Raw genomic sequence first — 23,708 nt, 5'->3', positions numbered from 1 at the left:
TTGCACCTTCTGTAAACCCGCACTATTAATAATCTTCAAGTCATCACTTAATTGTTGCCTTTGACGTTTGAAAAATAATTCTTAGTTATTACCTAAATGACCAGACATCTTTCATTCAGCCTGCTTGAGTCCTGGTTATTGCATAGAAACTGCCATATGTTTCCAAGCAATACACCTCAGAATTAAATATGTTTACATGATAACCTTGAAGCAAAGAAGAATAATGGTGCCATAAGGTTGGATTAATTCCAGCACTAATGTTACCATTTTAGTTCTAGCTGGTCATCATATGGTTACCCTATATATTACTGTATGATTAATAACTGGTTCTGCTTTACAGGCATATGTTTATATTGTCATTATTATCCCCGTTTGGTCTTGTTATTACCCAATTACACAAATTTAAAGTTAGTACCACTCTGCTAGATCCATTGTTCATACAAGATATTACTTGGTTATTATTTGGATGTTACTTTGTAATAAAGTTGTAATTATTTCCACATTATATTTGCTTTCACACTAAAACCCCACTATTATAACGTTGTGGCCAAGCTGTAACAGAAAGTGCTCCCAGTCACAGTAGAGATGTAGATACTTCCTGTTTTTCTTGTTTTACTCTATCCATGTAGTGAATGACATTGACTTTGTTCTGTCGGGATGAACTGAGCTCTGAATGAAGTTGTAACATACTGAAACCTTTTGCATGTGTAGTAGAAATAAAGTCGACAAACTTTAAGCTAACTTTAATCAGATTTCCCTGGTGATTTTATACATGCATTATGTCCCATTAAAGTATCGCTTATCTTTTCTTTTGGGGGGTTAGTCTTGTTAATTCGAAATAACTACCAGATGGTTGCTGAGTAGCAATACTTGCTTCAAGAATTACTTTGAATCAGCTACATCTAAAATAATAAATAAATAAATGAACCTCTCATTGGGACTACGCCTATACATAGATCGGTGATATGTCAGGAAAGGGGACAATCCAGAACATTTTGTAATAATGTGGGACAGTGGATTTCAACATCCCATACTGTTGGGACTGTATTTGTTTTCTTCCATCTTACTCTCCATTTCTCAGCACAGTTCTGTGCTGGATGTCTTGATTTATCTGAGGAAGATTACCAGCAGTAGATCAGCTAGATATGGTGTTTATTTGTTGTGTTTCAGTACAGGCTATAGGATGTCAACTTGATGAGAACTGTGGTAGCTTATTAGAGAGACTAAGAGACTACTCAGCTGATATCTGCATTTGCCTTTGCTAAAATAATGTCATTATAATAGCATATACAAACATGCTTGTCAGATATACTTTTAATAATTAGTAGAAAGCACTGAAAAGGATGCAGATAAGTCATAGCTGCATTAATGAGGAGGATATTCTATATTATCATCATTATTATATTACTATTGACTAAAGTAATAATCCTTATAATAAACCATAATTCCATTTAGTTTGCCTAATATACTGTAATCAAATACTTTTATTTATCCGATGTTGGAGAGTTTAGTAATTTCCCAAAGACGGAATAAATAAAGTAAATTAGAACATGTGTTAAACATAATTAACATCAACCAAACATTTTTAAGGAATTTGAAATTGAGATATTTTTATTGAATTTTAGCACCCTGACTCATTTTCACAAATATTTTAAGAGCAGGAGCAGGTGATAGGTTTCTCAACACTTGGTATATGTGGTTATTCTTCCAATAACAGACCTTAACTTGAAGTTGGCCCAGTGCTTTTAGTGTACCTGCAGAGGTTTCTAATAATGCCTAATTTGAGTGAGGTTAAAAGAGAGGGAGAGACGGAGAGAAGGGGGAACGAGGAGGGAACATTTTTCCATAACTACGCTGCTAAGTAGCCCAGTCGTAATTCACAGTGACCCAGGATAGCTGCATTCATCCTGCTTAATTACGAAGCTGCAGTCATAAAATGGCTTTTTGCAGAACTGTGTGTTTTGTGTTTGTGTCCCCCTGTGATTTGCTCTCCATGTGAGGGCCTACTTTGCCTCAAAGCCATCCTTAAGAGGATCCAGTACTGTGCAAAAGTCTTAAACCACCTTGCATTTCTTTATAGTTTGTAGTTTATAGTCATTTTTTTTTCAATGTGGTTTTGAGCAATAGTCCTCCAGGAAAAATCTTCTCTGTGTGCACCCAACTCAAGGGATAAACCAATTCTGCATCTACACATAACAGATTTGACATTTTTAGTACAAAATTTACTAGAAATGACAAATAGGACATAGTTTGACGGATATAAATGAATATTTTTGCAATAAAAAGGGAATTCGAAAAGAGACGTTAGCCAAAAACTTGACACATCTCAGCATTGTGTGCAATGTGCCCTTGAAATATTTGAGGAAACTTTTGAGCAACTACTTCTAACAATAAATTAATCATCTTAATCTTTATCAATAGTAATAATGTTTTTATAGTCTTAATAATAATTTGAGAACTAGCTAATTGGGGTGAGTGATAGTAGATAAACAGTTACAGCTAACTGGCTGTCCCCCTACTCATGTTAAGGCTAACATGTGCTCCAGCCAGGTTAACATTGAGGGAAACTCTTTAATACTTAAGTGTTATTGAATCAGAACCTTTACTGACCTCTCAAAGTTCTTCATAAAGATTGGGTGGTCAGCGCTTCCCAACCCTCAGCCACGGCACATATTTCACATTAGAAAAGTCACAACACACTCCACCAAATGTAATTTCTTTATGTAATTTCTTCTTCATCATCTTCTGTTTTACTGGCAGTTGGCAACCCATTTAATTAGAGCAGGTAGTTGCACTGCCCTCTAGTGAAAGAGAATGTAATTGTTCTGATCACGCAGATCGCTAATCAGGTGGAACCAGACAATCTTCCACGGCACACCTGGTCATTTCTCACAGCACGTTGTGGTTGGGAAACACTGCTTTAAGATACTTTGCTTAGATTTTTGTGCTACTGTTGATGTGTTCAGCTCTTTGTGAAGGGAGGGCCTATGTGTCTGTCAGTCTGCAGCTGTGCTGTGTGAAGTGAGAAAGCTGGACAAGGCAAAGACGGCACTGTTGGTATCACTGACACTACAACCAAGTATCTAATCCAACAGTATTTTTTTTACATTGCTCGATACATATCATGTCTATACCATCTACAGTACTAAAAAAATTACCTAAAAAAGTAATGTTGCTTTCTCACAATTTGGTGTGAAAAGGTACTGTAGGCGTTGGTACTGTTGACATCTCTAAGTATATATATGGATTATTTTCTGTTATTGAACAGTTTAGAAACATACAGTCCAACAAATTCCTTTGATCATATCAGTCGATCAGTGATAAGAGATCATAATGTGCAATCTATGTCCTTCTCTATATTTTTAATAACATAAAGAAAACACTTATTAATCAAGCTGATTAAAGTCATTTTAATTTTTTTATTTGTATGTAAAAAATAAAAAAAAAATGCACTCATTTAAATCTGCTTTATCCCAAATGAGCATTTATCTTTGTAAATTCTGCTCTGCTGTATTTTGTTATCACTGCTGTGATCTTTGATTTAAATGTCATCATTGCACCTCTGTAAGATTGTGTGTGCCACAGTAAAAGAGGTCTCCTCGCAGTGCATCTCCTTGTGCAGTACTAGTGTTATGGTTGCCAGCCAAGAACAAAAGTGCTCTTGCCACAGTCCCTTCCCTGCAGGTAACACTCACCTGTAGCTTTCTGTGACAACAAACGCTGCAGCAGCTAGCGAAGCAGCTCAAGGAACACTGTTCTCTGTGAATGTTTGTGGCCTCTGAAAACGTCTTATTTGAAGTGAAATTTTTAGCCTCTTGTGTGAATTTTCTCAATAACTCTGAAGTTGCCAGTTTGGGTGAAAAATTCCCACTGTCACCCTGCTGGTTTGGTCTTATTTCTTTTTATTCTGGAGTATATTTGTAATTTCTGTAATGGTTTGAAGTGACTCCTACAGACAAAATCACTCATCGAGGTGTAGAGGTTGCACTTACAGTAAATCTCTGCACAGGTGTAAATTACATCTCTGTTACAATATTATCTTAGATAATAGATATGAGCTTTGTGCATCTTTATGTTACTGTACCATGAAATATAATAAATTATAGAAACAATATTAGAGCAGATGAAGCAGGTAAGGTTTCTTGCTGTGCTTTCTTGATGTGCTATGCCCAGCCCTAAACAATGAATCAGAAATCACAACCCACTCACTGGACAAATTCCCATTTAGATTTTCTGTTCTCTTCTTTGGTTCAACAGTGAAGTTGGAGTATCTTTTTTTATGATCTAAAACCCTGCCCTAAGTGGTTCTAAAGCTTTTGCAGTAATTGTATGCATATTTCATAATGAGCAAACCGCTTAATAGTGGTTCATTGTTGAAATTCAGCAAACACCCTTAGTGTCTCCAAAAAAAACCTCACCCACCCACACACACAAATTTGAAGATGGATGTTCATTTAGTGCTGGCGTGAAATGGTGAACTGATGAAGAGTTGCCTTGGTGACTTTGGTCCTGAAATAATCACAGAATCTATTAAATTGGCTTGGTGTGAGCATTTTCTATGAGTGAATTAATTATTGTCTCCACAGACCATTTCTGGGTGCCTTTGAGTTTTCAAATAATCCAGCTTGGCTTTTTCTGAGTTAAATAAACATGTTTTTTTAAATAGTGTAACTCTAATCATTTAATGCACCGTTTTTGTAATAAATTCATGCTGCATGCAAGTATAAAACAGTGTTTCAAATCCAACTGCACAGTTACCCTTTTTATTAGGAGAGATGGACTTTTCCTCCAGCAAGGAGAAGAACATTTTTGGCAAATGAATAATAAATTCCATCTACAGTCTACATTAAGATGTCGGTTTCTCACTACCTGCAATGCCCCCTAATTGGCTGACCAATTAGTTTGCCATATTTATGTGTATTTATGAATTGTTTTGTTTAACCTTGGATTCGTGCATCTAATATATTGATTTATGATCTTCCCAGTGACAGCTGATGAGTTGGAAATCACTTTTCCTTGTTTTGTTCTTCACATGTTATTTTTAATCCAGGTGCACATGTTGCTTAAGGCACTTTTCCTGGTGTGCAGAATTCTTAATGAAATGGAAAACTATAGGGCGTGCTCTGTATGCGATGATGCAAATGATCCTTGCTGCCACTCCGAAAGTGTTACAAAGTTCCCAAAGAGAGCATGTGAACAAGGAAGAAAAAAAATGTGCAGACACATTTTTGATATCAGAAACCAAAAGCAAAATATAAGATACATTGAACCTGAGCAAGTCAGTGGATATACAGTTTGGCTTTAAAGTGAGGCTGTGAGGGTTTCTTAAGTTGTTTGTTCGCTTCTCTTCAGGTGAACACAGCCATGCATGAAGCTAAGCTGGTAGAGGAGTGCGATGAGCTGGTGGAGATCATTCGCCAGAGAAAACAGGTCATCGCCGTGAAGATCAAAGAATCCAAGGTAAAGTATTATATTCAACTGAATTTTTTTAAGTGCAGTCTAAAATATTCAAGTTCAGGTACAATCACAAAGGTGGCACTGACTGATTTGTTTTTACCTTTAAGACGCAAAAAAAACAAAGCTAGCAGACAACAGTATTGGCATTTTATTAACTTAAAGGGATCCTACTATGGTTAATAAAAAATAAATAAAAGGTCACTCATCCAAATGACTTCTTCACTTATCTGAAGAAGTCATGAAGGAAGGAAGTCACTTGGATAAGTGACGAAACGTTTCTCCCACTGAAAACGCTAAATCCAGATGAACATAATCAACTATTGGATTTTTTTTTTCCTGAATGCAAATAGTTGCAGTTACCAGCCGATGAGCGTGCAATACTTTCAATCTCTCGGCGACCACGTTTCATCACAAAGCAATTGCCCAGGTCACCTCATGAAAGGCAACCTGTCTCCAAACACTCACAGCCCAACTTAGACTGACTGCAGTTACTCTCAGATTGGTCAAGGTTTGCAAATAATTGCTGTCTAATTTAGAAATTCAGAGAGGTTGCCAAGATATTGTAACAAGTCTGTGCAGATGAGCGCAACTCATCCTGGGATGTGTCTCTTTACGATAGGGAACTTGACTCGACTGTTTGCCAAGTGTCTGTAATCTGGTTATATATAATAACAAGATTCCTGAGCATCTATCCCATTTTGCAGTTAAACTACTGTCCTGAAAGAACTACAATATTTACTTATGTAGAGGAATTTTTCAATGTAAGTTTTACATCTATGAGGTTCTGACTGGACTATGAGTGTAAGTAGTTAATATGAATTTCAGTATATGTAGACAGCAACAGATTTCTGGTTTTCAAAAATGTATTTGATAAGCTAACCTCTTCACTTCAGAGTTAACGAGACTGCAAGTTCACTGCACACAGTCACAAGGAATCAGAAGAGTTTAAAGGGATTGTGACGCTAAAGGGAGACACTCGATGAACTGAGGGGCTGCACCAAGGCCTAGTATAAGATAGGATAAGATAAATATGGATTATTTTGAACTGTGAATCATGCACAGCCATGCTTGCAGAGTCCAAGAATTGAAAAAATGTAAATGACCACAATAGGTCCCAATAGATTTAATCAGTCAGAGCAAGATTATCATCCAGATGTTGTATTTTTAGTTACTGTTGAGTGTAAAACTGAATATTGTTTAAACTCCTGAGATAAGATCTATAGTTAATTAATTGAATGTCTGCTGAGGCAGGCAGAATGTATATGTTCCTTAAAAAAACAAAACAAAATCTTTTGCTGTAAATGATGTTGCTGGGAGTTGTTAAGGAACCCCAGGCGGTGTATTAGCGTATCTCTAAATGTACCCTACAGCCAAAACGAGTCATAGATGGACGATCTTCTGTGTGTGTCATTAACTGAATCAGTCCAAGATTACGCGCACTTTTATTCAGCGTGCATAAACAAAAACAGTGATTACTGGCACTTAGAAGGGAGAGACGATGACTTCGGTGAATTCATATTACATCGTATCATTCAGTTTTCAGCAGTTCATATTTCAAACACTTGTGTCGCCTTGCCATCTGAAGCAGGCAAAAAGCCCGACCCAGCATCGCTTTGCACAAGCGAATGAATATGAAAACAGCGCGGACAGAATATATTTGTAAGGCTACTTGTGTGGTTGTCTGCTTGTTTACCCAAATATACACCACATGCAGGCTTTACGAGAAATGAAAAACATGGAGGATAAAAAAAGAGCGATAACAGCCTCTCTCATATTTAGGCAGTCAACATGAATGTGTGAGGAAAGAATTTAAAATGGCAGGAAAGACTGTTTTGAACCTCCTGCTGCTATTTTAGAAAGTCCACAACTGCACAGACAGATACACATTTGGCTCTGTGTGCGTGTGTGTGTGTATTCATGCCCATGTGTATATGGGTGGTTGTCCCACCTCTGACCATGAATAACCCTTCCAGAGGTGAAATTTTAAGTGCTTGTGAAGGATCCAAGGTGGCAGAGGAGCTTCATAGAGAAATTTCCCAACAGTTAACACAAAGACTAAAATAGGTTTGTGCGTGTGTGAGACAGAGGAGTGTGTCGACAATGATTGCAGACAAAGAGCAAGGTTTGTTCTCCTGAGAGTCTGTGCCTGTAAAAGGCTCTCCAGCTGAAGGTACAGCGGTCAAATGTAGGAAGCCCGTATGCATCACTGTGAAAGGTCAGGGAAGATGAATCAAATGCGCCTTGACTAATTCAAATGTGTAGAAGAGAGCAAAGGATAAGATGAATATTGATATTTTACACAGCAACATTGCTACAAAAACACAGCTCATATTATACATTTTATGAGCAAAGTACTGAGATGGCTTCCTGTTGAGGACAGTCTCATAAAGGAAAGTGTTCAGAGGTGACTCTGCAACAGAATAACCGGATTATACAGGCTTGATCATGGTGAGCAAGGTGCTCCCATTCTCTCCCTTACTTCTTAATAATGAGGTCTCTATCTTGCAGAGGAGACTCAGCAGTCATACTTAATCTCTCCCAGCTCACACACACGCACATAATAAAAAACAACAACAAAAAACAGACTATTCCCACGGCCGGGTTTCTGTTTGTGTGTGTTTGTCATATGACTTCCTGTCTTCCAAGCATCTATTCTGCCGCTTTTCTGTTCCCTTTTCTTGAAAACTGTTCAAACTCCAAGGATTAACAATGCAAAACTCTTTTAGTGTTACATACTAGCTTTTTTTTTAACAATCTCATAGGTCATTTGAATTTCATTTTAAAAGCTTATGCCTGGTAGGGACTCATCATAAAAACAACAGCATTACTGTTGTTGGCACCACTTAAACAACCTGTCTCTGTGTTTATGTGACAAGTGCCTCTTGTGAATGTGCAAATATAACATTTGTCTCTCAGAGCCAGGTCAGGATGGATGGTCGGCCATACAAAGCCTTTGGCTTTGGCGTGTTTTCAGTGCTGTACTTTTGTTTATTCTATTTCTTTAAAAGCAAATCAAGGCTGTAAAACTTTAAGGATCCACATCCAAAATCTAGTGACTGATGGCAAGTCATTACTTGTAAAATTGCACTGCATGCTACCATGATTTACAGATAACATATTCCCTCAGCATCGGCTGGATTTATCTGTTGTTGAGATTCTGTCTTTTCGTATGCAGTCGTATCCTGGTTTCATGTACTTTCATTGATAAACAGTATGAAAGACTGATGCATTTGTTTTAATGGCCCACCAGGGGGTTATACATGTAGCTGCAAAAATACCTACAGAAGACTATTTAGTCATTTAACCATTATGTCACTGCTAAATGTTAGCTACAAAAATATGTTTTTCAATCAACTGGAGTGAGAGAAAACGTATTATGTTTATAAGCCATTAATAACACATTGCTTTTTTTCAAATCTATGATCGTACTTTAAGAAAATTCAGCCTCTGAAAAAGTTTTGTTTTTGTTTTATGACTCAGTAAAAGGATAAAAAACAACTTTAAATATTGTAGTATCACCTCATGAGTATTTAAATTATATTAGAAGGTTCAATTTCAGCTTTAAATCACGAACTGTAAGCTTCGCACAAAGTAAGAGACACACACACCAACACACATTGTCACAGACCGTGACAATATGGCACGGACTGTGCCATATTGTCCATTATTTTGCAGGAGAGAAGTAATCATCTCTAAAATTGTTGTTTGCAGCCTATGTTGCCAAATAATAATTCATCCTTTAAACCTCCTCTCGCTTCTCCTCTCTTTGCAGTCAACAACCTGCTCAAATGTCATTTTTTAGTGACACGAGATTATGGCAGACTTAGTGCAGCTGAGATGTCAGTTGAAAACTCCATTAAGACTCCAGCTTAACGAGACTTCTAAAGCAGCAGCAGCTTTTCCAGCAGCGGGAAGGAAAGTGGACATTAGATTCCTTGAAAACTTTTGATTGTGACCTTTTAACCATGTGAACTTTTTAGTTTTGTTTAGTGTTAGAGATTCAAATTAGCCTTTACCGAAATTATGATGCGTTCAGTGCATTAAGAGACTTAACTTCGTCCTTTGCTTTTAGATTCACAGATGATTTATTTAATTTAACTGCTGGAAGCACTCCACGCTAAAGCAGGTATTGAATTCTACAGTTGCCTCTTGCTGGCAGTCTCAGCGCTCACAAAGATCCTTTGTTTCGTTTTGGGTTTTTTTTACATCAAACTAAGTTCATTTCCAGGATCAGGATATGAGCAGCAATAAAGATAAACAGATTACTTTAATTTCAAATTTGCTCATCGTGGCTTTCCTTTTGCTCGGTGGGAAATGACATTAAAGCACACGCACTAACAAATTACAGTGAAAAGGACTTTACAAACCGTGCTTGTGTCTGAATCCTGACCTGACAACGTGACCTGACTTGATTCGCACAGCATGATGCTTTGTGATGAAAATGAAGCAAATTATTATGTGGTCCAAAATCAGCAGTTTCCTGTTTGTCTGCGCTGCTACATCTGAATCATGCGCACCACGTGAATGCACAGTAGATGCGCTTACAAGGTGCTCAAAAGACGAGCTCGATGTCTTTTTTGTTTGGTTAGGTAAGAGGGAAATAACTGTTACTTTTACAGACAGTAGTGTCTCATCCATTTCCTGTCAGGCCTCGTTTCACAGTTTTTAAACATGGATCTGTATGTACAGACTAGTGCCCCTCATCCAGTGACCTACAACTATATGCCCTTTGATTGTGCAACATGATATTAAGGTCAATGTGAGCATAAAGATCCAATGGACTCACTTAAACTCAGGCCCTCTGCTTCTTTTTCTCCTTTTATAACTGTGTCTATGACTGCGTTTCTGTGTGGACTCTATAGTTTTATTGTTTTTTGTGAGTAGAAAAACATCCTTAATCATAAACTCTAATGTCATCTGCTAATTGCTTCTGCACGTTCAGATTCTTCTGTCGACATAATATTTGATCACGCTCGGTCGTATGTGTTTGAATATCTGCGTCTGTTTTTCTTTAGTACTAAAACTTCAGTTAACTCTGCAATATGGCAAGTTCACCTAGCAAAAATCATCTGAGAGAGTGCTGTCTTTGTGTCAATAATGTGTGCCAGTGTGGGAAGCAAAGCACAATTGGCTTTTTTTAGTTACTGTCAAAATGAATTAAAAAAATCCATCAAATTGAAATTATTGGAGTGCAGAGGAGGGCTCTTTTTTTTCTTTTTTTTTGGGATGTAGAGGGAGTTTTGAGATCCTTTTTTCCTGAATTTTTGCAGTGGAAGGCACACAAGTTGCCCTGAGCAAATAGAAAGTTATTTTCAGTCCCAGAAGATGAACATAGAAGATCAATAACACCAGTGAACTACTTTTGTCTAAGTTTTGGAGATGGGGATTAGAGACATAGAGTACGTGTCAAGATTCCCGCATAGTAAAGAATGTCGCGGTGGCATTTGTGAATCTTTTACTAGACCAGGTGCTGGCAATGTCGTCTGCGTTCTCTTTGCTAAATTAAAAATGTAAAAGTCGAGTTATCGAGAAGGGCGATGTATTCCTTCAAGGCTCACAGTGTGCAAATGAATACGAACCGCGTGTGTCGTAACGTGGCAACGTGTGCCTTGTTTGTTCCAGGTGATGAAACTGCGCAAGTTGGCTCAACAGATTGCAAATTGTCGCCAGTGTTTGGAGCGCTCCAGTGCCCTGATCACACAGGCTGAGCAGAGCTTGAAGGAGAACGACCACGCCCGCTTCCTTCAGACTGCCAGAAATGTCGCCGAAAGGTAGGTGGAACAGCGCACCGACTTAGACCACCTGCCTGTTGCAACAATATACTAATTTCACTTCATTATAGCTATTAATAGTCCAGACAAGTGGGAGGCTTTCGACAAGTCATCCTGACTGGGGTTTTGTCTCGCTTTTTCCGTGTGGAGTTGTGTCATCTTGTAGCAGGCTGCATGATAGTTGTCAGAGTATTTGGCAATAAGTCTTTGACTCTTTAAATCAAAACCTCTGCCCTACAATGAGTTTTCGATTTTTACCTCTGTGAAATCCACTTGAAGGGGCTGATGGTGAAATCAGCATTTTATCAAAAGTCTTTGGCTCGTGCGATCAATGTCAGGCCTCTGTTGAAAATCATCTATCATTTAAGGGCCAGCTCTGCAGTTTTCCTTTCAACCCTCGCACTTCTGTAATACCCTCGCTCCTTCCTCCTCCTCCTCCTCCTGTAGATATTTTGCTCTGTCTCTTTCACAAAGACCTTTGCAAAAGCCACGGCTAGCACACTATCTTTTATTTGGCCTCGGCTCCACTTTTCTTTCAACCACCTGGCCGTGCACTTTATTGACTGACTGGTTTCTCTTTACTGAGGAACTGAAGACTTAAGGACTAGTGCTGATCTGTCCTCCACTCTGCACTGCTGTGTAACCCTGCCAGCACTGTGGTTCTGCCTGGCTCCTGCCACAGACAGCTCACTGATGCTCAAAGCAGAAGTAGGCACAAGTTTCCACAAAGCTGTAGAGACTGTGGAGTAAGTGTGTCAGTGCACGTCTGGTGTGACTGTGTTTTGACAACACTAAGGCAGAGAATTCGAGTTGGATTGGATGTAGACATTTATTCTGAGACCATGAATTTCATGTTTGTATTCTTTTAAATTTTTTCCCCTCTCTCGCCGTTTTTCGTGTCACTAATAATGTCTACCACCTCTCTCCTCTTGTCATCTCACCTCACTTCTCTGCTCTTATTTTTCCATCTCTTCATCACCTCCCATCTTTTCCTGCTCCATCCCTCTTTTCCTCGTCACCTCATCGGACCTCTCATCCCTCCTTCTCTACCCTTCTGCTGACATTTACTTTGCTCGCCCCCGTGTCCTGACAACTCAAAAGGGTTGCAATGGCGACGGCTTCCTCGCAGGTGCTCATCCCGGATGTCAACTTGAACGAGGCGTTTGACAACTTTGCTCTTGACTTCTCCCGAGAGAAGAAGATTCTGGAAGGACTAGATTACCTAACAGGTAAATTCACATCCTGTCAAATCTGCAGTAGATATGTTAACAGTAGTCCTGCTGCTGTATTGTTTTTTTGCTTTTGTTTTTTTGATTCACTGTTTCGAAGAACAAAACTGTTCTCTATAAGTTAAGAGCCTTGTCACATTTTCAAGCCCTTTTCAGGCATGGAAAACACAACTTTGCTGACTTATTCAATTCAATTTTATTTATATATTGCCAAATCAAAACAGCAGTCACCTCAAGGTACTTTACATTGTAAGGTAAAGACCCTACAAAGAAATACAATACAAAGAAAACAGAGAAAACCCCAACAATCACATGACCCCCCCTATAAGCAAGTGCTTTGGTGAAAGTAGGAAGGAAAAACTCCCTTTTAACAGGAAGAAAGCTCCTGCAGAGCCAGGCTCAGGTAGGGGGAGCGATCTGGCGTGACTGGTTAGGGGTGAGGGGAGGAAGACAGGATAAAAACACACGTTTGTCCTGTTTGACATTCTGTAATTCACATACGCGAGTTATCCTCAGATTTCAATTTTCAAATTTGGACAGCAACTGAAACCAAAATACACAAACCTATCTTTTCCTGAGGGAGGAGAGTAATGTTATTTTATGGTTCTTTCAAAACTTCAACCTCTGTTGACTTTATTGCTTTTCGTGGCACCTCAGCTGCCTCCCTTTCAGACAGAAAAGTCATCTGGCCTTAAGGAGCGCCAGATTAACTCAACAAATGCGCATGCTGTCTATGACAGTTACAAAGTATAAGTTATCTAAGATTGTGTTGGACAAAAAGGCACAAAGGAAGCTTTTCTAACTCTGCTCTATCTCCTCATACATTGTTATCTTGTACTTTGCTCTTTGTGAACCCTGATCTCATATGTCATCAGTTTTTGGATGTCGACACCCTCTCTTTAATTAAAGTCTTCATTGGCCAAAACAAAACACAGGCTCACACCTGTTCAGAAGTTGTATTCGTTTGTTTGCTATATGGCTCCATGCCATTCAGACTTTTCCACATTGAATGTGCTGCCTAAATATTAATAGGTCAGACCAAGAAAGGGTGTGATCGCGATCTTTACAAAAGTGACCGGGGTTTTCATTCTGACACAAAGCCAACACATTCATACGCCCTCAGATAAATGAAAAGGAATGTCTGAAAGGCCTTACGAACACACAAAACTCCCCTTTAGAAAGACAATCACCTCTTATCCACTTCATGTCAAATTCAAGTAGTAAAAATTTTATGCAGCTGTTGAGACGTATTATATTTCTGAGAACTATGACAAAATGACGCTGATGATGACGCTTTCTAACATTTATTTTATTTGACCGTGTTCTTGCTTCCTCCACACGTAGCTCCCAACCCTCCATCTATAAGAGACGAGCTGTGCACCGCCTCCCACGACACCATCACTGTTCACTGGACGTCTGAGGACGAGTTCAGCGTCACCTCCTATGAGCTGCAGTACACGATCTACACGGGCCAAACAAACTTCATCAGTGAGTAACACACACACTCGATAGAGAGAAAGAGTAAAGAACAAGGCAGAGCAAACTCACTGGACATGCTGCTGCCTCACAGTAACAAGGTCCTAGGTTCGAATCCACCATGTTGCAGGTTTCAGTGTTCTCCTCGTGTCTCTGTGGGCTCCCTCTGGATACTGCAGCTTCCTCCCACAGAACAAAGACACGGGGTTAGATTATTTGATGATTCTAAATTGGTTGTCTGTCTCTATGTGTTAGCTCTGTGACAGATTAGTGACATGTTCGGGGTCTACCCTGCCTTCCAACCACTCTGAATTGGATAAGTGGAGATTATGGATGAATGGATGCTAATTGAAACTGAGCAAAATGTTAGGAGTCCCATGAATTTTGCATTCTCTCACATAGAACCATCCACACTTACTTTCTCCCCCAACCATTTTTCGGATGAGAGGGGACAGCTGACATGCTGCAATAGTTTTAAATCAATTTTATTGGCTTCTGACTTTTTTCTAGTCCCCCACATCTGAAATGAATCTGGTGCCACTGGCTGTCACATAGCCCTCCCGTTGTTTATGCGTTTCTTTTCATGCACCGTGCATGATGCACTTCACTTGACTTTGACAACTTCTCTTCGACTGCAGTTCTATGGACCACTGACTCTGCACAATATTTTCACGGACTGCTTCTGCTCAGGCTGTTCATTCTGTTGCACTTCCTTCCTTTTCCTGTTGCCTAGCCACCAGCTCTAATTTCTTCTCCATTTAGTTGCATCCTCAATTACAGCCCGTGTTTGTAGCCTGGAATTGTGTGACCCTGCTGCTGTTGTGGTGTTATAAGAATCTTCTAGTTTTTATCATAAAATATATATAAAATGTACGTCTACCTACAGTGGCTTGCAAAAGTATTCGGCCCCCTTGAACTTTCCCACATTTTGTCACATTACAGCCACAAACATGAATCAATTTTATTGAAATTCCACATGAAAGACCAATACAAAGTGGTGTACACGTGAGAAGTGGAACGAAAATCATACATGATTCCAAACATTTTTTACAAATAAATAACTGAAAAGTGGGGTGTGCATAATTATTCAGCCCCCTGAGTCAATACTTTGTAGAACCACCTTTTGCTGCAATTACAGCTGCCAGTCTTTTAGGGTATGTCTCTACCAGCTTTGCACATCTAGAGACTGAAATCCTTGCCCATTCTTCTTTGCAAAACAGCTCCAGCTCAGTCAGATTAGATGGACAGCGTTTGTGAACAGCAGTTGTCAGATCTTGCCACATTTTCGATTGGATTTAGACACCAGACAGGTCAGGGATAAAGTTATTGAGAAATTTAAAGCAGGCTTAGGCTACAAAAAGATTTCCCAAGCCTTGAACATCCCACGGAGCACTGTTCAAGCCATCATTCAGAAATGGAAGGACTATGGCACAACTGTAAACCTACCAAGACAAGGCCGTCCACCTAAACTCACAGGCCGAACAAGGAGAGCGCTGATCAGAAATGCAGCCAAGAGGCCCATGATGACTCTGGACGAGCTGCAGAGATCTACAGCTCAGGTGGGGGAATCTGTCCATAGGACAACTATTAGTCGTGCACTGCACAAAGTTGGCCTTTATGGAAGAGTGGCAAGAAGAAAGCCATTGTTAACAGAAAACCATAAGAAGTCCCGTTTGCAGTTTGCCACAAGCCATGTGGGGGACACAGCAAACATGTGGAAGAAGGTGCTCTGGTCAGATGAGACCAAAATGGAACTTTTTGGCCAAAATGCAAAACGCTATGTGTGGCGGAAAACTAACACTGCACATCACTCTGAACACACCATCCCCACTGTCAAATATGGTGGTGGCAGCATCATGCTCTGGGGGTGCTTCTCTTCAGCAGGGACAGGGAAGCTGGTCAGAGTTGATGGGAAGATGGATGGAGCCAAATACAGGGCAATCTTGGAAGAAAACCTCTTGGAGTCTGCAAAAGACTTGAGACTGGGGCGGAGGTTCACCTTCCAGCAGGACAACGGCCCTAAACATAAAGCCAGGGCAACAATGGAATGGTTTAAAACAAAACATATCCATGTGTTAGAATGGCCCAGTCAAAGTCCAGATCTAAATCCAATCGAGAATCTGTGGCAAAATCTGAAAACTGCTGTTCACAAACGCTGTCCATCTAATCTGACTGAGCTGGAGCTGTTCTGCAAAGAAGAATGGGCAAGGATTTCAGTCTCTAGATGTGCAAAGCTGGTAGAGACATACCCTAAAAGACTGGCAGCTGTAATTGCAGCAGAAGGTGGTTCTACAAAGTATTGACTCAGGGGGCTGAATAATTACGCACACCCCACTTTGCAGTTATTTATTTGTAAAAAATGTTTGGAATCATGTATGATTTTCGTTCCACTTCTCACATGTACACAGCTTTGTATTGGTCTTTCACGTGGAATTCCAATAAAATTGATTCATGTTTGTGGCTGTAATGTGAGAAAATGTGGAAAAGTTCAAGGGGGCCGAATACTTTTGCAAGCCACTGTACACAGAAGCACTAAGCACACCATTTTCACTGACCTCTCTTCAGGTTCAAGAAACAAAGCACTGCAATAATTTCAGCATTACTTAGTCTTATGTTGATATGTTCAATATTTTATACCAGCTGTGTTGGATAACCTGGATTTTTTGTCTTTGTTGTTTTCCATGCTTGTATTTTTAGAGAGATGGAGCTGAGTTATCAAGAGTACTCATTATAAAATAGGGCATACAGTGCATACTGTAACACAAGGGGATGCCTGAGATAGGTTTAAGTATCACATATTTGTTTAAGTAGTGTGAAAACTCAGCAGACACAAAAACTGAGGATCATAGCTTCACAGTTTTAACCTTCCCCATCAATCCTCAATACCCCAATCCCTATATGAGTACTACATTTTTATTTCAGGGCTGTAACAGTACAATGTACTCGTGATATTTCCCAAACATTTATTCTGCTAGCAGATCAAAGTCGGCAAAAATCAAACAGATTTAATCTAGCTAAACACGACCATGATGAAAGTGTTTTGCTTTCAGTGCTTTTCCCGTTAGATATGAATTGCAATTACTAGAGGTGTTTCATAATAGAACAGAGATCATACTGCAGTTTATAAGAGCAAATGCTTAGTTTTCAGAGCAAATTACAGTCCACTATCACCTTCACATAGCTGACTCAGCAGGTTCTTAATTCTAGTATTATAATCTGAAATATTGCTGCCTTTTCCTGGCCGCTTTTTCTTGACCTCATCTAAAAACATCATGAGATCAAGTAAAGGCTCAATGACAGGTGTGTAGGAGAATTGGTGAGGATTTCAAATGTGGTGCACAGAGAAACGGGCCGCACTTGCAGTAACAATGTCACGCCAAATGTGCGCCATGTTGAACCTGCAATGTTGAGAAGATTCATTCATTACAAAGGCGGGACTTTTACAGCCGGTCCTCACCCTGAATGTTTAGAGCCAAGCCCTAAATAATTCTGCTCCTGAATAATAATGGTACCAAAAAAAAGCAATGCATACATTTCTGTATATGGTACTTTAACACTATATTCATTAACAAATGGAGGGCTCTGGATCTGATGACAGATAATATTTGGTCTTCTTCTACACGTCACACAGGTCAGCTGTTACACACAGATTTCAGGTCTATACACTGAATTACTTTATAACAACTCACATCTCCAGCTGACTCTCAACCTGCAGCACCACAAACAGGCAACATCAATTTCTATCAGAAGAATTATCCCCTGTATCAAAAACCTATTGATTCTCCTTTTGCCTCCTCTCATTAATCTGAATTGCCGTGCCATTATCAGTGAGAAACACATACTTAAGACCCGTGCTTAGACTGTATTATTTAGGTTAGCAGATTACATGCTTCCTCATCAGGACTGCTGGTTTTTGAGCCGCTAAGTTGCGCTGCTCTTGGCAGAATGGTAGTTATTATCAAAATGAACTGGCTGCATCTTTGTAAGTAGCACACTATTAGGAGATCACCCTGCAATCACACTAATTTGACCTGCTTAGCCAATAAAGGAATAAAATGTATTTTCCTGCTGAGGAGCGTAACTCCTTTCCAGCTCCTTGGAAAGGACCCAAATAAAATTCCCTTCATCCATCCATCACAATCCCAGTAATACAGCAATGGACGTTACCAATGCAAACTGAATTTTAAAGAAAATTAAACACATTTTGATCAAGCTCATTATCTTAAGAGCGTGCATAGCCTGAATCTACGTTCTTCATGCAAGAACATGCAAGACTTCGTACGACTCTTTGACAAGCAGTAGATTTTATTACAGCAGCAATACAGTCACAGTTAGCCAGAATCAGACAAGTTTTGTCAAGCGACACTGCAGAGGTTCTTGTCCATGCATTTGTGTCTTCACGAATTGATTATTGTAATGCTCTTCTTTCTGGGCTACCAAAGAAAAGTTTTAGAGGTTTACAGATGGTGCAAAATGCAGCTACTCGCATTTTAACAAGAACTGGGAAATTTGAGCACATTACCCCTGTACTGAGATCTCTTCATTGGCTACCTTGTCAGGTTCGAGCAGATTTTAAGGTCCTGCTGTTCACCTACAAGGCTTTAAACGGATCGGCACCTTCATACCTCTCCGACCTTTTACACCTTTATGTTCCATCCCGTGCTCTACGATCTCAGGACTCTGGCCTTCTAAAGGTTCCTAGTGCCAGAAAAAAGACGATTGGAGAGCGTGCTTTTTCTTTTCGTGCCCCGTTTCTGTGGAACAACATCCCTCAAGATATTAGGCAGGCATGCTCTGTGGAGGTTTTTTTTTTTTTTTTTTTTTTTTTTAAAGATTTATTTTGTCTTTAATCTTTTTTCAACAGATACATTATTAAATTATTATTTTTTTTTTCTTTTCACAAATCATGATCACAATACATATTGAAAATATTGCGATTATACACCAAAAAAAAAAAAGAAGAAAGAAAAACAAAATAAAACAAAAACAAACAACAACAAAAACAAACAACAACAAAAAAACAAAAAAAAACCAAGAACAAAACAAAAGAAACCTCCCCTTCCCGCCCCACCCGAGGCTCAAGTAAAGAAAAACAAAACAAAAAATGTATGTCACACATCTGGAAAATGCGTTTTTATATAGTCAATAAATGGGTTCCAAGTCGCAGAGAGGTTTTTAAAACTAAGTTGAAGACACATTTGTTCACCCTATCCTACATGTCTTAATTCTGTGGCTTTTAGTTTTTAAATTCTTACTGTTTTTAACTTGTATTGTGTTTTTTACTTGTATTTCTATGTATCGCTTTTATATAATTATCTTTTTAGTTTCAAATAGTTGTACAGCAATTTGGTTGAAAGCGCTTTATAAATAAAGTTATTATTATTATTATTATTATTATTATCATCATTATTATTATAGTTCACCAGTGCATTTAAAAGGATTTTTTTTAGAACTCTAAGTATATCAGTAGGTTATGTTATGCAATAGAACACATACTTACTTTTAACATTTAGCTGATCTGCACCACTTTGTCAGTTTTGATACGTGTGTTCATGAACAGTGCATCATTTCCTCTCCTTCCATTAACAATGATCCAGTGCATCCTCTGCTAAAGGAAGTAATAAAGGAAGCAATGAAGCTACTTTTCTTAGTATTTGTTTCATTTGGTCACCACACAGCTACTTCTGGGTCACTTCTCTCATTTAGGAACCAGAGCAGAGGTCTTCTTGTTCTTCTTTTTGAATCCTTTAAAGTCAAACAGACTGTCGTCCCTTTCAGGTTTTTATACGTTACAGAAAATTAAACGGTCTTTTCTTTGATAAAATTATTGGAAAATTTAAATGCACATATTCAATATTCAAATTTCTTTATAGCAAAAGACAGCGTAGCAGTAAAATGATGCAGCGTTAGATTATGACACTATTGCCAGTAAAAATCTACATATTGGGACACAGGCAGAAATTATGCTTTTTGTTTTATTTTCTACATAGTTTCTAATCATTAGCTCTGTGACTGACTTGTTATAATGCTAAAAGCAAATGACTAAAATTTGAGGCACCATTACATTAAATATAAATGTGGATTTTGGGGGAGTTTGAATGTTATTTAAAACATGTTAGTATTCAAGTGAGCAGTATTCCTCTAATCAGTTTTTTGACATTTAAATGCAGAAATGTTATATTATACCTTAGAATGACACAAACATAATATTCCTAAATGGGATTTTATGCATTTGTCACCATCTAGCTTTTGTTTTCTAATCAGCACTATAACCGAATGGCTATCACGCCGTAAATGAAGTGACAGAAAGGCCACTGCCAAGGAGAAAACAAACGGATGGACTGGTGAAAATCAGAGTGGATAATGGGTACATAGGGGAGGTGAAAACCACTTACTGATATGAGAAGGATGTGATTAATGTACATAATCGTGCACATTCAAGCACGTACGCACACAAATACACACACACAAACACCTGTGCCTCTCTAATCTTTTCATCTCCTCTTGTCTCTTCTCCTCTATGTGGCCTGACATTTCTCCATCTAACCATGCAACTCAAGTGCCCTAGCCATTTGAAACATCAGGATCCATTTCAGCTATGATAGACTGAGTGACTCAGATATTCAGCAGTGTGCTGCCACAGAGTCCTTAGAGATTCGTAGGAGAAACTGAGAAATGGAGAAATCCATTTAGCCCGGTTTGCCACTTGAGTTTTTACCATAGTATTTTTCTCAAACTTTCCAAGTGGCTAAATGCTCCCACTTGAGTGCCATCCTGTCTCTCTCCTTTTTCTCGCCTGGCCACATCTTCAGACTTGGCCTTCCCATGAGGAGGAGAAGTGGGGTTGTGGTGCCTTGTGAACCCTGCCTTTGCAGGATCATCCAAGCAAAGCGGCAGAAAATAGAATCAGCAAGTGAAACCAAATACCATGGAGAAATGTAAGCGGTGTCCAAAAGCCAAAAACGACTGTAAGTAAAGACATCTTGTGTGTGGCTGCTACCTGTGGCCCTCTGAAAGTTGTTGTGTCTAGTGCTGTTGACGAATGCGGCTGCCATCTGCCAACTGGCATCATGGATTATCCAGTTACACATTTACTTCCTCATAAATATTTGTTTTTCCATCTTGATTTTCAACCAGATTTGACTGTGAAAGTCTGCGTTATCATTTTGAGGCTTCTCTGTGTATTTCTGTTGAGGCTCTTAAACACACTTAGTTGTACACTATTTTATTTGATCCTTTTTCATTATATACTACAACCTTCTAATGTCATAACACCTTGGAAAATATTGAGAGAATCAAGTCAGGACATTGCCGTTGCCTGTTCTCACATATAGCACCCATCAGCAACTCTTAATGCTTCAAGTGACGCCGTGCATGCCAGAGGCAGAACACGCAACACTCGTTGGCATGCTGTGAAATCACAGAACAGTTACTTGCTTTATTCTCACAGACGCACGTAAAAACAGTTAATTACCTGTTCTCATGTACAGCTTGGGCAGTGTCAGGAAAAGTTCAGGGCTACAGAACATGGGTAAAACAGCATAAAAGATCATAATAGATTTGCCATAAATGATCTTTTTACAGATATACAATTAGTATAATTCAATTCAGTTTTACTTATATAGCGCCAAATCACAACAACAGTCGCCTCAAGGCGCTTTATATTAGACCCTACAATAATACATACAGAGAAAAACCCAACAATCGTATGACCCCCTATGAGCACTTTGGCGACAGTGGGAAAGAAAAATTCCCTTTTAACAGGAAGAAACCTCCGGCAGAACCAGGCTCATGGAGAGGCGGCCATCTGCCGCGACTTGTTGGGGTGTGGTCCTTATATTCCACATAATGCTGCTTCACTTTTTAATAGTGTACATAAATATGTGTCTTTTTAGAAAATAGGTAGTTGGTACCTTTGGATAGAGCCAGCCTAGTTGTTTCTAGTCTTTATGCAAAGCCTTTTACACCTTGGCTCTATCATCTGTGTGTACAGGGGAGTGGTATTAATAACTAATTATCGGTACAAAAACAAATAGCTGTATTTCCTAATACACTTTCTTTGCAATACGAAGAAACCTCACATGAATAATAGCAACCACAATTACACTTGCCTAAAAAGAAATGCGGCATCCGCTTTGTTTAGGAGTAGTAATTTCCTTCTTCCCCTCTGCTTCCATCTCCGCATGACATCAGCCACTTTCCCCGTTTCTGTCGCCGGTTTGTACTGTGTTTCTGGGAGGCCTGCCTGGTAATCGCGCTAGCAATGTCTGCCTGCTGTCTCCCTCCGCCACCTGTTATTCATGTGTGCTCGTAAACATTGGCCTGTGGTGAAATATTAAAATGATTATCACAGGTGAGAAGCAGATTCACAGTGGGCGCAAGGGAAACCCAAGGTGCAGGGGGGGAAAAATTGCGCTTTGTGCATCTCAATAGGGAACAGTTCTGAGATTGATCCATACCAGATCAATCTTAGAAGCGATATTGGTTGTTGGAGTAAATGGCGATGAGATTTCAGTCACTGCTGAAGGCCAGTCAGACAATATTAACCTGTACAAGTAATGTAAGGTGAGCACACACACACACGTGTAGGGCTGTTTTATAAGAAATGAACAGAGGACTAAGACATACCCATGCAAGGACACAGTGAGACACACGCTGTCACCATTAACTCTATATTGCATCATCAAAGACAAACCCTCTTGCGTTCCCCAGATATTTCATGTTGCGCTTCCCTTCTCGTCTGCCTGCTTCCGAGAAAACGGCGACACAAACAGATGCACAGACATACTGTACATATACATACACAAGCTCTTGATGTCTGGATGCACGACGCAAGCTGATCTACTTCCTCTCTGTATTCCCTCGCTTTCTCTTTCCCAAATGGCGCATTCACATACACCGCCACCATACTTTGTAGCCACGGTGCTTTCCAAAGCTAGTGTCAAGAAGCTCCTTTCATTGGCAAAAGTAGCAATAGCATATTGCTGTGCACTGACCTAATTTTATTTAGCAAAAATGGAGAGGTGCTATAGAGATCAAAAGCTTTAAAAATGAAAAGCAGCATGAAGTCCTTCTCTCTCATCTTTCCCATGTATCTCTTTCTGAAAGCCCACGTAACACTGTAGTCTACCTAATTTCTGCAGGATGCAGCCAAAACGACAGGTGGGTGGCATAAATTTTATGACAACAAGGGACAGCTGTCACAGCAGAACAACAGTCTTGATTTTCTTTTTTTTTCCGAGTGAAACAGCAATAGGATTTCATTGTTAACAGTGCATGCATATTTGCAAATCTAGGATGAAATAAAACGCATTTGCATGTAAAATAGATCATGTACCTGGTGTAAAGGTGTAAATTAGGTTCTCTCATATTAAAGGAAGATGTGTCGCTTGTGCTTTCTTTGTCTTAGAAAAGCTAAAAAATGTAGCCTCCACTCCAACTCCAGCCTTAAGAGTCCTCTCCCCTCATTCATTCTTAAAGGCACCTCACTTTTAAAGGCCTTATTTGCGTCCTGTGAAGTATTTATATTTACAAGCAGACTCTCACCCATTACTTATGCATGCTGTTTCCATCTTACTCAATAATTCACAATGCATCCTCACCAGATGGGACAAGGTAAGCATGGCCCAGAGAACTCTCTCCCTTTCCGGGTTTTTTATTTCCTTGTAATTCTGCTGTGGGAGGAAGGATGAGACAATGAAAAGGGCTGTTATTCTACTTTCAACTCTACAAATGTTAGGCTCAGCTGTGGTTCTACTAAACAAGATGCTTTGTT

At 39.3% G+C, this 23,708-nt stretch overlaps 1 protein-coding gene across 4 annotated transcripts in view; it reads left to right on the top strand.

Moving 5' to 3' along the window:
- mid2 (midline 2) overlaps nt 1–23,708 on the top strand; it is a 151,101-nt gene that overhangs the window by 105,233 nt on the left and 22,160 nt on the right. For all 4 annotated transcript variants that reach the window (XM_005467574.3, XM_005467576.3, XM_005467575.2 and 1 more), the window contains 4 exons: nt 5,353–5,460; nt 11,080–11,228; nt 12,330–12,457; nt 13,802–13,945. In XM_005467574.3, the coding sequence (XP_005467631.1) occupies nt 5,353–5,460; nt 11,080–11,228; nt 12,330–12,457; nt 13,802–13,945 (529 nt within the window). The remainder of the gene's footprint in view (nt 1–5,352; nt 5,461–11,079; nt 11,229–12,329; nt 12,458–13,801; nt 13,946–23,708) is intronic.

Source organism: Oreochromis niloticus, linkage group LG2 (assembly GCF_001858045.2).
Source record: "Oreochromis niloticus isolate F11D_XX linkage group LG2, O_niloticus_UMD_NMBU, whole genome shotgun sequence".
In the NCBI taxonomy this organism is placed as follows: Eukaryota; Metazoa; Chordata; class Actinopteri; order Cichliformes; family Cichlidae; genus Oreochromis; species Oreochromis niloticus.
Note: the sequence above shows the minus strand (reverse complement) of the source record. Positions and strands in the feature narration are given on the sequence as shown.